Genomic DNA, 15,045 nt, shown 5'->3' with positions numbered 1-15,045 from the left:
GGGAGATGGACTGTAATGGTGTTCTAATATGTGTGTGTGTGTGTGTGCGAGTGCATTCGTGCGTGCATTTGTGCTTGCTTCTGCGTATGTGTGTATGTGTGTGTTGAGATTCCTTTCGGTAAACAGTAGTCTCCTGGTGCTGTCTCTTTAGGTCAGTAGGTGTCAACAGAGAGATGGATAGCGGTGCGTGGAGGGGATGCCCCTGCATCCCAGTAGAGAGGGCTGCTGGCAGAGACAGGGGAGAGCAGCCCAGAGGACAGGAGGAGCAGAAGGAGCAGGAGGAGCAGGAGGAGCAGGAAGAACAGGAGTCACGTCTTTGAACACACCACCCCAGATCAGGTTACACACACACACACACACACACACACATCTTCAGAATAAGCTATTTAAGATATAGGTCATTTCCACTGACTAAGTTCTGAGTAATTTCCTCAAAATTATGAATATGAATATACCTTTAATATCTCTCCAGTTTGTCACGCATGACCACACACACACACACACACACACACACACACAGATCTTCAGATCTTGAGAATAATCCATTTAAAGATATAGGTAATTTCCAATGACTAAATTCCCGAGTACAGTGTGTCCTGAGTCATTTCCTGTATATATAAAACCCTGATCAGATACTAGCTGGGCGGGCGGGGGTGTGATAAAGAAAGGTGTTGTAGAGAAAACATATATGATTATAAAAAGTGATACGTGGTTTTCATTTCATATTTTGGCAACTTTCTCATCAATATTTTCTCATAGCTCTTTTCTTGAATTACAGATTTGTACACACGACATATGTTGTAGTTTAGTGCTGCTTTGCACAATTAATATCCCATAGCCTGTGTTTTTACGAATTTATGGCTGTGTCCCAAACGGCACCGTATTTTGACCAGCGCCCCCTAGTGCACTATGTATTGAATATGATGCTATTTTGAACAGAGGCTATATATTGATAATGAAAAGGTCCTTGATGTTACAAAATATTTTGATTTCTGTAGAAAATAAATGTATGCTTGTGTAAATAACTGATTTTTGTTTTTCTATCAAATAAACAGTATGTTATCAGTGCATAGTACACAAATACGGGTCTGTACAAGTGTAAGACTGATACAGCTTCTGTAAAGTGTAAATTTTTTGATTTTTTATCTTCTCATTAATATTTACTTTAATATTGATGTTACTAGTTTTTGTTTTTATATTAGCTACAGATTATTGTAACTCCTACATAGGACATACTGTATGTTATGCATATTCTGAATGCTTTGCTTTTTTTGTTTTATTGATAGGCCTATCTGGTAAAGGAAAAGGTCCTTGATGTTACAGAAAACATTTAACTGATTCAGAAAACAAAACTTTAATTCGTGTGTATTGTATTTGTATCTAATAAACCACCTTACATTACAACGCATGCTGGTGTTGGGTAATGCGCTACAAATTGTAATTACGGTAAACAACCCCTCCCCTATCCTGTTGTGTGTGTCGTCATCTCGCTCTCAGGGAAGGGGAAATAGGAAATCTGTCGGGAAGGAAAGGGGAAGCGTAGTGAACAAACCGAGGAACATACCTATAATCTATTCTAGGTTGGTCCTTAAAGAGTACACAATCCATGGCGGTTTATCTATTCACGTTTAACGTTAGTTTACACATATTTATGTAATCTAGGTAAAGCTATTTGGTGAATAGTGGAAATTCGACTTCACTACTCGGTCGTGCAGTGGGGCAAGAACGCCCAGAATTGGAATTGCAAACACTTGCTACCGCAGCAGTTGGACATTTCAGTCTGTTTCGATAGGCCTGGATCCCTGTTCAAACGTCTGGGGACTTGCATGAAAACAACAAAAGAACCACCCGAAATTGGTAATTCAGTACTTTGTTTTTCAATGTTTGTCTTTCAATCATTTTATATAAGTGTCTGAACGTAATAATAAAAGAGTTAACGTTAGCTAGTTAGCAAGCGGGTGCTAGCTAACGTTAGCGGTGTTGTAGTTTGTGGTTAGCTAGATGTCTACTGTTAGCGAATTTGTAACTTATCTATAGTATAGCTACTGTAGTTGGCTGTATTTGTTTAACACTCATTGCACTATTGTCCAATAATAGCGTCTTGCTTAGTTACCTATTCATAAGCTAACATTAGCGTAAAACAATCGTCGTTAGCTCGTTGGCTGGTTTGCTAGCAAAAACTAACGTTCGCTTGAGAGAGAACCAAGAGTGTAACAATTTGTGTAAAGTTTGTCACCTAGTTACCCAACAAGCAATTGAGCTATGTGAAGTTTACAAAATGATTTACCTAACAAACATTTGATGGACTTCAGTTCCATGTATTTGACTGACTCCCGGCAGACAGTACTTGGGGATACTGTAGTCGGTAGGTCAAAATCCGTCGGGGAGAGTGAACTACCAGCTACCCCTTACACACGGACGTTAGCCAGCCAGCTCGCTGACGAAATATGAGTCAAAGTCCACGTTAATCATTTTATCATAGGTCTATCACATCACCGGCATGTGTAGAGGGAGTTTTTGCTGTGTTTTCTCATGCTGTCAATGTCAATCAGTGGTGTAGCGTTAGTGACTCTTGTGAGAAGTTGTTATCGACTAGCCAAAGTAGCTTTCTAGCGTTACATTGTTTAGGAAGGTTTTGCTCTGTCCTTAACGTTCTCTCCTGTCATATTGCCAAGAGTCTTTGTAAGAAACGCCTGTGAAAGGATGGGATATATCAAGATGTATGTTGTGAAGGCATGAAACACCTGCAAGGTGTACAAACTACTGCTGTAACGTTACAGTAATAATTGTCTAACACCATCCGTGTTTATTGTGGTTTTTCCTTTTCTGTTATGAAGGAGAGGCTCCCTCTTTCATGTCTTGGATTTCTTTTATGTATTCAGAATGAGAGGAAGAGAGGAACCTGTTTTGTGGGTTTTGGCCAAGTTTTTGGAATTAGATGCTTTTACATTTTAGTCATTTAGCAGACACTCTTATCCAGAGTGACATACAGGAACAATCAGGGTAAAGTGCCTTGCTCAAGGGCACGTTGACATATTTTTCACCTAGTCGGCTCAGGATTTGGACCAGCAACCTTTCGGTTACTGGCCCAACACTCCTAACCGCTAGGCTGCCTGCCAATGGGTGGGGTAGAGTGTCAGGTGTGGTTGTTTCATTTACACTCATGTTATATAGTAAGACTTCAGAGTCCAACTGTGATGCTTTTGCCACCTTCTCAGTTTACACAATTCCAATGCAAGGTCTCCACCAGACGTGACCAGGGCCATGTATTGGTTCCTTCTGCTTTTATATTGTTTGCTACAGTTTCATGGTTTGTCGCTCCTCACTACCAGTATCTATTGATCAAAAAGAGCGCCATACACATGTCAAACTATCTTAGCTGTAAGGGGGGAGTTCCAGCGCAACACAGCGAAATGTTTGACATTTTTGTGTATTCAAAACTCCCCTGCGGGTGTGTAGACATTGACCAGTTGACATTTGGGAGGAGGAGAAGGAACGTGTTATTACATGCTCTCTTCTCAATAGTTGTAGTTTACTTTTCCCCCTTCACCAAATTGAAAACTTCTAATTTTACCCTAAAAATGAAATGTGTGAAATGACTGTAGCCCAGCAGCCTAGCTCCAGCACACAGGCAGTGCTTTTTATGCCAGGGGGATCATTTATGAACCTCTGTAATGGCGGGCTATGGGTGTGGCCCAGACACACGGAAGTCTGCTTTTAGTGTATTTGCACCTTCCTAGGCTTGGCACTACAACTGAAGGCTTGGCGCTACACCTGAGATGTGTTTATATTTCAACTGTTATCTCTGTGTTTAAAAATAATAATACAAAAATCATTTGCCGGTGGTTTTCATAGCGAACATGTCAGCCATCGGCCATTTCATTTCCTGGTCACCTTTACTGGTCGTGCATGACTCCACTCTACCTGTATGTAAACAACGGGCGTGGCTATTTCACATTGTCTTCCCTCCGTATATTTGATTGAGCATGTCATAATACTGCTGTGTAGCTGACTCCCTTCACCCCAGTCAGAGAAGGAACTTTTTAGTGTTGCTTGGAACTTGGAAGGTCTGTCTTGCACTGCAGCACTGCTCAGTGTGTGTGTGTGTGTGTGTGTGTGTGTGTGTGTCAGAGGCCACCATACTCTGGCCAGTATTTAGTTTGCCTGCGGGGAGTGTTTCATAGTCCGAAGTCTAGGAGTGGCGCTGGTGGTGTTTGGATCGATGCCAAGGCTAAAACACACACCCACACCAACTGCACGTCTCTCTGTCACCAGCCATTCAAATGTGTCTGAGTCAGCAGCACCAGTATAGTAACCAGACCACAACAAGACTTTACCACACAGCACCAGTACAGGGACCAGACCACAACAAGACTTTACCACACAGCAGCAGTACAGGGACCAGACCACAACAAGACTTTACCACACAGCACCAGTACAGGGACCAGACCACAACAAGACTTTACCACACAGCACCAGTACAGGGACCAGACCACAACAATACTTTACCACACAGCACCAGTACAGGGACCAGACCACAACAAGACTTTACCACACAGCACCAGTACAGGGACCAGACCACAACAAGACTTTACCACACAGCACCAGTACAGGGACCAGACCACAACAAGACTTTACCACACAGCACCAGTACAGGGACCAGACCACAACAATACTTTACCACACAGCACCAGTACAGGGACCAGACCACAACAATACTTTACCACACAGCACCAGTACTGGGACCAGACCACAACAAGACTTTACCACACAGCACCAGTACAGGGACCAGACCACAACAAGACTTTACCACACAGCACCAGTACAGGGACCAGACCACAACAAGACTTTACCACACAGCACCAGTACTGGGACCAGACCACAACAAGACTTTACCACACAGCACCAGTACTGGGACCAGACCACAACAAGACTTTACCACACAGCACCAGTACTGGGACCAGACCACAACAAGACTTTACCACACAGCACCAGTACAGGGACCAGACCACAACAAGACTTTACCACACAGCACCAGTACAGGGACCAGACCACAACAATACTTTACTACACAGCACCAGTACAGGGACCAGACCACAACAAGACTTTACTACACAGCACCAGTACAGGGACCAGACCACAACAAGACTTTACCACACAGCACCAGTACAGGGACCAGACCACAACAAGACTTTACCACACAGCACCAGTACAGGGACCAGACCACAACAAGACTTTACCACACAGCACCAGTACTGGGACCAGACCACAACAAGACTTTACCACACAGCACCAGTACAGGGACCAGACCACAACAAGACTTTACCACACAGCACCAGTACAGGGACCAGACCACAACAAGACTTTACTACACAGCACCAGTACAGGGACCAGACCACAACAAGACTTTACTACACAGCACCAGTACAGGGACCAGACCACAACAAGACTTTACCACACAGCACCAGTACAGGGACCAGACCACAACAAGACTTTACCACACAGCACCAGTACAGGGACCAGACCACAACAAGACTTTACCACACAGCACCAGTACTGGGACCAGACCACAACAAGACTTTACCACACAGCACCAGTACAGGGACCAGACCACAACAAGACTTTACCACACAGCACCAGTACAGGGACCAGACCACAACAAGACTTTACCACACAGCAGCAGTACAGGGACCAGACCACAACAAGACTTTACCACACAGCACCAGTACAGGGACCAGACCACAACAATACTTTACTACACAGCACCAGTACAGGGACCAGACCACAACAAGACTTTACTACACAGCACCAGTACAGGGACCAGACCACAACAAGACTTTACCACACAGCACCAGTACAGGGACCAGACCACAACAAGACTTTACCACACAGCACCAGTACTGGGACCAGACCACAACAAGACTTTACTACACAGCACCAGTACAGGGACCAGACCACAACAAGACTTTACCACACAGCACCAGTACAGGGACCAGACCACAACAAGACTTTACCACACAGCACCAGTACAGGGACCAGACCACAACAAGACTTTACCACACAGCACCAGTACAGGGACCAGACCACAACAAGACTTTACCACACAGCACCAGTACAGGGACCAGACCACAACAAGACTTTACCACACAGCACCAGTACAGGGACCAGACCACAACAAGACTTTACCACACAGCACCAGTACAGGGACCAGACCACAACAAGACTTTACCACACAGCACCAGTACTGGGACCAGACCACAACAAGACTTTACCACACAGCACCAGTACTGGGACCAGACCACAACAAGACTTTACCACACAGCACCAGTACTGGGACCAGACCACAACAAGACTTTACCACACAGCACCAGTACTGGGACCAGACCACAACAAGACTTTACCACACAGCACCAGTACTGGGACCAGACCACAACAAGACTTTACCACACAGCACCAGTACTGGGACCAGACCACAACAAGACTTTACCACACAGCACCAGTACTGGGACCAGACCACAACAAGACTTTACCACACAGCAGCAGCCATGACATGGCCTGACTGGGCACTCAGTAAAATACTGGGGAATCAAGTTTTTGTGTGGTCCTTGCATATTACAAACCAATCGCTATAATACACTTATTATTTCCATGTATTATTGAAACATACTGATCAGACCTAATGTCAGTGGTAGCTAACTGCTACTGATTGAGATTACTTTTGTACCTGTAGATTTAACTGGTCACTCTGAGCCTCTTTTTAGTTATTTTTAACCCTTATTTTACCAGGTAAGTTGACTGAGAACACATTCTCATTTACAGCAAGGACCTGGGGAATAGTTACGGGGATGAATGAGCCAATTGGAAGCTGTGGATGATTAGGTGGCCGTGATGGTAGGAGGGGCCAGATTGGGAATTTAGCCAGGGCACGGGTTAACACCCCTACTCTTACGACAATTGCCATGGGGTCTTTAGTGACCACAGGGTCAGGACACCCGTTTTAACGTCCCGTCCAAAAGACTGCATCCTAAACAGGGCAATGTCCCCAATATCTGCCCTGGGGCATTGGGATATGTTATTTTATACCAGAGGAAAGAGTGCCTCCTACTGGCCGTCTAACACCACTTCCAGCAGCATCTGATCTCCCACCCAGGGACCGACCAGGACTAACCCTGCTTAGCTTCAGAGGCAAGCCAGCAGTGGTATGCAGGGTGGTGTGCTGCTGGCATTGATTGAGAGCGGTTAGTAGTATTTCCCTGCAATCCTACATGTTCACTGAGAGAATGCATCATGCACATTGGTGGGTTAGTTGTGTGTGTGTGAGAACTGTGTAGGGTCGGGGGCAGTAAATGACGTATCTGTCTAATACCCATGCTATCCCATCAGTGGACACACAGGATTCACCGCTGGGCTAACTGCTTTATAATGGAGGGGCTAATGATGGCCTCCACCTGCACTTCTGGCCTGGACTGGTTAGAAACATCAGCGTTATGGTGATGAAGCCTGATGTTCAGAGATCTCCATATATGCATATAGCCTAGGCTAGAGACTTTATTCTCCTTGAAGAGGGAAATGATTTCCACAGCCTGTAAGTAAAGTAATATAACATAATCAGCACAGAGATCCCAGATGTGGCCTAGCTTAACACAGAAACGCACTACAACCATACATGGTGGTGAGCAAAACTTTAGGGTGCATTACGGTGTCTCAGCCTGATATCACTGGTGTCTCTTTCAACAGCCTTTAGGGTGGCTGAGCGTGATATCACTGCTCTCTCTTTCAACAGCCTGTAGGGTGACTGAGCGTGATATCACTGCTCTCTCTTTCAACAGACGTCGGGTGTGTCTTACAACACAATCTCTAGAAAGAACCTATAATCTTAGCCAACTAATATCACTGGTGTCACCTTCAGTCTCTTTCAACAGCTGATAGTGTAGAAAGAACCTAGAATCCTAACCAACTAATATCACTGGTGTCACCTTCAGTCTCTTTCAACAGGCTCCCGAGTGGCACAGTGGTTTAAGGCTGCATCTCAGTGCTTGAGGCGTCACTACAGACCCCCTGGTTCGATTACAGGCTGTATCACAACCGGCCGTGATTGGAAGTCCCATAGGGCGGCACACAATCGGTCCAGCGTCGTCCAGGTTTGGCCGGTGTAGGCCGTCATTGTAAATAAGAATTAGTTCATAACTGACTTGTCTAGTTAAATAAAGGTCAAATAAATAACCTAGAATCCTAGAAACATACCTGGCATGCTGAGTGAGGTCAACATTACATGCAGCACATTGAAGGTGACAGAGCCTAATATCACTGGTGTCTCACCTCCGGTCTCTTTAACTGCTGCTGCGTCTGTCTCACAACACAGTCGCAGGCAGTGTTTAGACCACTAATTGGTCTTTTGACCAATCAGATCAGCTCTGAAAATATCTAATGTGATTTGGTCGAAATACCAATTAGTGGAAAAAAGGTCCGACTTGGTCTGCCTGTTTAAACGCAGCCCTAGAATCCTAGAAATCTGGCACATGATTTTAGGGGCAAGGCAATTTGGCCTTCAAGAGGTGCCCAATCTGCCAGGGCACCAAGGCCAACTGCTAGGTCAGTGTTCTTTTTAAGGAACTCAGTCAGGGTTTCAACTTACTCTTGAAAGTTGTAATAGTAGAATGCAATTTTGATATTGGGTAGTGCATCATCAGTTTTCCTCCTGTCATGTCAGTCATTGCATACCTTAGAGCTATTTGTAACGTGTCGGAAATGTCCAGATCAACTAGCCCATGTCAGCTAATGTTTTTTAGCTAGGTTTTTTTTTTGCCCATAGATTTTGTTGAGTCACTCAAATATCACATGAATACACGTTAGACATGGCAAAATGTATAGAATTGCAAGAATATGAGCTTTAAAATTGAAAAAATTTCTCTGCACCCAATGACAAAATGTGTTTTAATTGCAGAAAATGAGCTTTAAAGCAGCAACATTTTCTCTCCTCCAACAAGAGGGGTGTGAACAATTTATGTCATGGACATTCCTGCAGTCAGCATGCCAATTGCACACTCCCTCAACTTGAGACAGCTGTGGCATTAGGTTGTGTGACAAAACTGCACATTTTAGAGTGGCCTTTTATTGCCCCCAGCACAAGGTGCACCTGAGTAAGGATCATGTGTGTTTAACCAGCTTCTTGATATGCCACACCTGTCAGGTGGATGGATTATCTTGGCAAAGGAGAAATGCTCACTAACAGGGATGTAAACAAGTAAAAAAATAAATAAATTATGAGAAATTTACTTTTTGTGCCTATGGAACATTTCTGGGCACCAACACTTTATATGTTGCGTTTTTGTTCAGTGTGTGTGTGTGTGTGTGTGTGTGTGTGTGTGTGTGTGTGTGTGTGTGTGTGTATACAGTACCAGTCAAAGGTTTGGACACCTACTCATTCAAGGGTTTTTCTTCATTTTTACGATTTTGTACATTGTAGAATAATAGTGAAGACATCAAAACTATAAAATAACATGAAGTAACCAAAGAAAGTGTTAAACAAATCAAAATATATTTTATATTCTTCAAATAGCCACCCTTTGCCTTGATGACAGCTTTGACAGGTCTAACGTCTTCAATATGCCCCTCAGAATTGGAAAAGGAGGAGGACATATGGCAGCACCCCGATGTGTCCTTCTTCACTAGTAGCCTTCCCTCGGAGCTGCAACGCCTGTGAGAAGGACCAGATCACGTAACGGGCATTGGCTAATAGCAATTGAGATATCTGGGAGAGGTGCTTTGGAGCAGGGCGATTGGCAGCCGGGAAAAGGGAATTATAATTATTATGTTCAGCCCGAGGGCACAACGGGCACTTTGGCTGCAAGCCATGGATTTTCTTTAGGGGGCATTACGGCCACACAAGGGGGCATTACGGCCACACAAGGGGGCATTACGGCCACACAAGGGGGCATTACGGCCACACAAGGGGGCATTACGGCCACACAAGGGGGCATTACGGCCACACAAGGGGGCATTACGGCCACACAAGGGGGCATTACGGCCACACAAGGGGGCATTACGGCCACACAAGGGGGCATTACGGCCACACAAGGGGGCATTACGGCCACACAAGGGGGCATTACGGCCACACAAGGGGGCATTACGGCCACACAAGGGGGCATTACGGCCACACAAGGGGGCATTACGGCCACACAAGGGGGCATTACAGCCACACAAGGGGGATGCCACCGGGAAATTCGAGGCCTGCATGTGGTGCAAGGCTAGCCACTTTAACCTGTCCTGTCCTGCCTTGTTAAGTGTGTATTGTACCTGTCAGTGGAAACCGATGAGCCCAATTAAATGCATGACCTACTTTTGAGGTACCTTTGAAAATATGTGGCTAACTGAGCATTCTTTCTATAACTACTGCTGTACACACCTTTTCTATTCATAGACTGTATATATACACCATCATATTTTTTATATATTTTTTTATTTCACCTTTATTTAACCAGGTAAACCAGTTGAGAACAAGTTCTCATTTACAACTGCGACCTGGCCAAGATAAAGCAAAGCAGTGCGATAAAAACAACAACACAGAGTTACATATGGGGTAAAACAAAACAAAAATCAAAAATACAACAGAAATACAATTAATATACAGTGTGCAAATTTAGCAAGTTATGGAGGTAAGGCAATAAAATAGGCTATAGTGCAAAATAATTACAATTTAGTATTAACACTGGAATGATGTGCAAGAGATGATGTGCAAATAGAGATACTGGGGTACAGATGAGCAAAATAAATAACAATATAGGGATGAGGTAGTTGGGCGGGCTAATTTCAGATGGGCTGTGTACAGGTGCAGTGATCGGTAAGGTGCTCTGACAACTGATGCTTAAAGTGATATACAGTGCCTTCAGAAAGTATTCAGACCCCTTGACTCTTTCCAAATTTTTTTACGTTACAGCCTTATTCTAAAATTGATGAGGGGGAAAAAACTGTTTAATCAATCTAAACACAATACCCCATAATGACAAAGCAAAATCAAAATGGAAATATCACATTTTACATAGTACTTTGTTGAAGCACCTTTGGCAGTGATTACAGCATAGAATATTCTTGGGTATGACGTCAGAAGCTTGGCACACCTGTATTTGGAGAGTTTTTCCCATTCTTCTCTGCAGATGCTCTCAAGCGCTGTCAGGTTGGATGGGGAGCGTTGCTGCACAGCTATTTTCAGGTCTCTCCAGAGATGTTAAATCGGGTTCAAGTCTGGGCTCTGGCTGGGCCATTTCAAGGACATTCAGAGACTTGTCCCGAAGCCACTCCTGCGTTGTCTTGGCTGTGTGCTTAGGGTTGTTGTCCTGTTGGAAGGTGAACCTTCACCCAAGTCTGAGGTCCTGAGCGCTCTGGAGCAGGTTTTCATCAAGGATCTCTCTGTTCTTTGCTCCGTTCATCTTTCCCTCGATCCTGACTAGTCTCCCAGTCCCTGCCGCTGAAAAACATCTCCACAGCATGATGCTGCCACCACCATGCTTCACCATAGGGATGGTGCCAGGTTTCCTCTAGAATTCCTTAGAATTTTGGGGGGATTTGTCTGTATTGTTTTGTATTGCTGGGTATTTACTGCACTGTTGGAGATGGAAACAAGCATTTCGCTGCACCTGCGATAACATCTGCAAAATATGTGTACGTGACTAATAACATTTGATTTGAGATATGAAATCATTAGAGGAATGGAAATAAAGTCCCCTTGCCCTTGCAACCACTCCAGGGCTGAGAGGTGGAGAGAGAGGTGGAGAGAGGGGTGGAGAGGGGTGGAGAGAGCCCGAGGGATAGAGGTGGAGAGAGACCGAGGGATAGAGGTGGAGAGAGCCCGAGAGAGAGGGATAGAGGTGGAGAGAGCCCGAGAGAGCCCGAGAGAGCCCGAGAGAGCCCGATAGAGGTGGATAGAGGTGGATAGAGGTGGATAGAGGTGGATAGAGGTGGATAGAGGTGGATAGAGGTGGATAGAGGTGGATAGAGCCCGAGAGAGCCCGAGAGAGCCCGAGAGAGCCCGAGAGAGAGGGATAGAGGTGGAGAGAGCCCGAGAGAGAGGGATAGAGGTGGAGAGAGCCCGAGAGAGAGGGATAGAGGTGGAGAGAGCCCGAGAGAGAGGGATAGAGGTGGAGAGAGGTGGAGAGAGAGGGATAGAGGTGGAGAGAGGTGGAGAGAGGGGGAGAGAGGGGGAGAGAGAGGGAGAGAGCCCGAGAGAGAGGGATAGAGGTGGAGAGAGAGGGATAGAGGTGGAGAGAGGGATAGAGGTGGAGAGAGCCCGAGAGATGAGTGAATAAATGAAAAAGTGAAGGATTAGACACAAAGACAACCTGAACAGCTGAGGCAGGATGTGACATGCCAGAACTCCTGTTGGAATGTGTGACGGAGGTGTGTGTGAGAGCGAGAGAGAGGGGCGAAAAGAGTAAGGAGATTAAGCAAGTTCACTGAAACTTGATGTTCTGTTTGCGTTTTCAAGGATACAGCTCATGTCACCCTGACCAGATACCAGACTTACTGTAATACACACGTCTCTTTGTTCATGGAATCACCACAGACAGCTGCAGATTGTGAGGGGGGTTGCTACTGTGCAGTAAGGAATACAGTCAGTGGCTGAAAATGATTTTGTCGGCTGGTCCTCCGGTATGACTAGAGCTCAAGAGGTATCTGATTCCACGTAGGCTAATGTGGTTCTGAGTCAGTTATGTTTTGAACTAGGTATGTGCACAGTTATTCGAATATTCAAATATCCGAATGGACGTTAGTATTCTAATATGTTTGTGAGTATGACCTTTTTTTTTAGGTCTATTTCTTACATCGAAAAGGCTTTTTCTAAATTACATTTTAATATCCATGTGACATTGTTACATACAAGGATATACCATGACATTTCAAAATCTTAATTTAATAAAACAGCAAACTTTTCAATGTAGTTGAGTTTTTATGACGTGCACGGTGCGCCACATAGACTGGTGGCCTTCACTGTGTAACTTCTTTATGTTGGCCAATCACAGAGGCTCAATGTGGAGCCAGGGTTCACTAATGCAACGCTAGATGGAATAAAATTACGGAATGAAAAGTTAGCGAAATGAGAGGGAGTAGGCTACAACCAGCAACCAACAGGTAGGCTGTTGTTTTATCTGAATGGGCTTGGGGAGAAAGTGCAGCATGTTGCTGTGGCAACTCAATATTAGGAAGGTGTTCCTAATGTTTTGTATACTCGGTGTATAGTTGGCTCGTTTCTCTAGGCTACTCTATTCAAGACAGGCACTTATATGATGATACATTAAATAATGATAAATAAGATTGTGACTGCTACCAGTTAGCTAGTCTTGGCTGTAGCTGAGTTGCCTTGGCGTCTCTCCTCTTCCTCCGTCTGCTCGCTCCCTTCTCATACGTTACTAACCGGCCCATCCGCAGCAATAGAGTGCCAGCCTATCTCCGTCAAGCAGAAGTGCTCAGGTTAAAAACTTACGGTTAAAAGATCACATGTATTTTGAATATCCGGATATCTGACTAACATTCATGATACTATTCGAGTAGTGAAATTATTTCAAACCCCCATTCTTATTTTTTTACTGATTTCCCAAGACTTGACCAGGAAGTTAATCTCTGTGGGTTTACGGTTGGTCCAGTTGGGCCAAGTGTTCTGTTCTGAATGCTCTAGCTATATTTGGCTCCTCGAAAACATAACATTTTGCTTGTGGTTCTGTTCAAGTTAAAGGTCCAATGCAGCTGTTTTTATCTCAATATCAAATCATTTGTGGGTAACAATTAAGTACCTTGCTTTGATTGTTTTCAATTAAAATGGTCAAACAGAAACAAAAAGAGCTTCTTAGCGAAGAGTAATTTCTCAAGCAAGAATGTAGCTAGGACTGTCTGGGAGTGGTCTGAGTGGGGAGGGGAAAACTCAAAACGAGCTCTTATTGGCAGAGAGGTTTGGAACTCTTTGTTATTGGTCTATTAACCAAAACTCCATCCCACCAAAACAGGCTGAAATTCCAGGTGGTCTTTTCAAACGGCTCTTACACTAAAAGGGCATTATCATCATTTACACAGTATTATTCCAACCTCCATAGTGTGAATATAAACCACTGTAAAATCATGTTTTTGACTGCACTGGGTCTTTAAGTTCCGTTCTGTCTTTTACTTTTGTTCTAGTTTCTGGTTCTGTTTTGGGCTCAGTCAGGAGCTGACGGGTGTGAGCTCTGGACTCAGAAATAGACTTCTAGAACCCGCGGCTCTCTCTCATTGTTTTCTCTCTCCGTCTCTCATTCTCTCTCTTTCTCTCGCTCTCGCACCTGCCTTTCACCTGCCTCTGTGGAAGACAAGAGGTGCTAACGAGTACCACCTGCCACGGCCCTTCCCTAAGAACATGTGATTCTCTCTCTCTCCCCCCAGTCATCACACTCCTATTGTAACTCGGCATATTTCATTCTGCTTCTACCTCTCTTCCTCCTCTTCTCCTCTCCCCCTTCTCGCCTTCTCTTTCCTGTATCTCCCCGCCCTCCCTCTCCTCCCTATCTCTCTCCTCCTGCCCTGCCTGCCTCCCTCTCCTCCCTATCTCTCTCCTCCTGCCCTGCCTGCCACCCTCTCCTCCCTATCTCTCTCCTCCTGCCCTGCCTGCCACCCTCTCCTCCCTATCTCTCTCCTCCTGCCCTTCCCTGCCTGCCTCCCTCTCCTCCCTATCTCTCTCCTCCTGCCCTGCCTGCCTCCCTCTCCTCCCTATCTCTCTCTCCTCCTGCCCTGCCCTGCCTGCCTCCCTCTCCTCCCTATCTCTCTCCTCCTGCCCTGCCTGCCTCCCTCTCCTCCCTATCTCTCTCTCCTCCTGCCCTGCCCTGCCTGCCTCCCTCTCCTCCCTATCTCTCTCCTCCTGCCCTGCCTGCCTGCCTCCCTCTCCTCCCTATCTCTCTCCTCCTGCCCTTCCCTGCCTGCCTCCCTCTCCTCCCTATCTCTCTCCTCCTGCCCTGTCTGCCTCCCTCTCCTCCCTCTCTCGCTCCTCCTGCCCTTCCCTGCCTGCCTCCCTCTCCTTCTCTCCTCTCT

The 15,045-nt window shown here is 45.4% G+C and overlaps 1 protein-coding gene across 4 annotated transcripts in view; it reads left to right on the top strand.

Annotated features, from left to right (window-relative positions):
- Positions 1 to 995: 995 nt before the first annotated feature.
- Positions 996 to 15,045, top strand: part of LOC311116988 (catenin delta-1-like) — a 44,716-nt gene continuing 30,666 nt past the window's right edge. For 2 of the 4 annotated variants that reach the window (XM_084191998.1, XM_084191999.1), the window contains exon 1: positions 996 to 1,857. Coding sequence is in view for 2 of the 4 variants with exons in the window: in XM_084191995.1 (XP_084048121.1) it covers positions 12,648 to 12,665 (18 nt within the window). In the remaining 2 variants the exon portion in view is untranslated. The other 2 variants (XM_084191995.1, XM_084191997.1) reach the window with 2 other exon arrangements.

This window comes from Coregonus lavaretus, assembly GCF_964263955.1.
Source record: "Coregonus lavaretus genome assembly, contig: HAP1_SCAFFOLD_464, whole genome shotgun sequence".
NCBI classification, from domain to species: Eukaryota; Metazoa; Chordata; class Actinopteri; order Salmoniformes; family Salmonidae; genus Coregonus; species Coregonus lavaretus.
The sequence above is the reverse complement of the archived record's forward strand: the minus strand, read 5'-3'. Positions and strand labels throughout refer to the sequence as shown.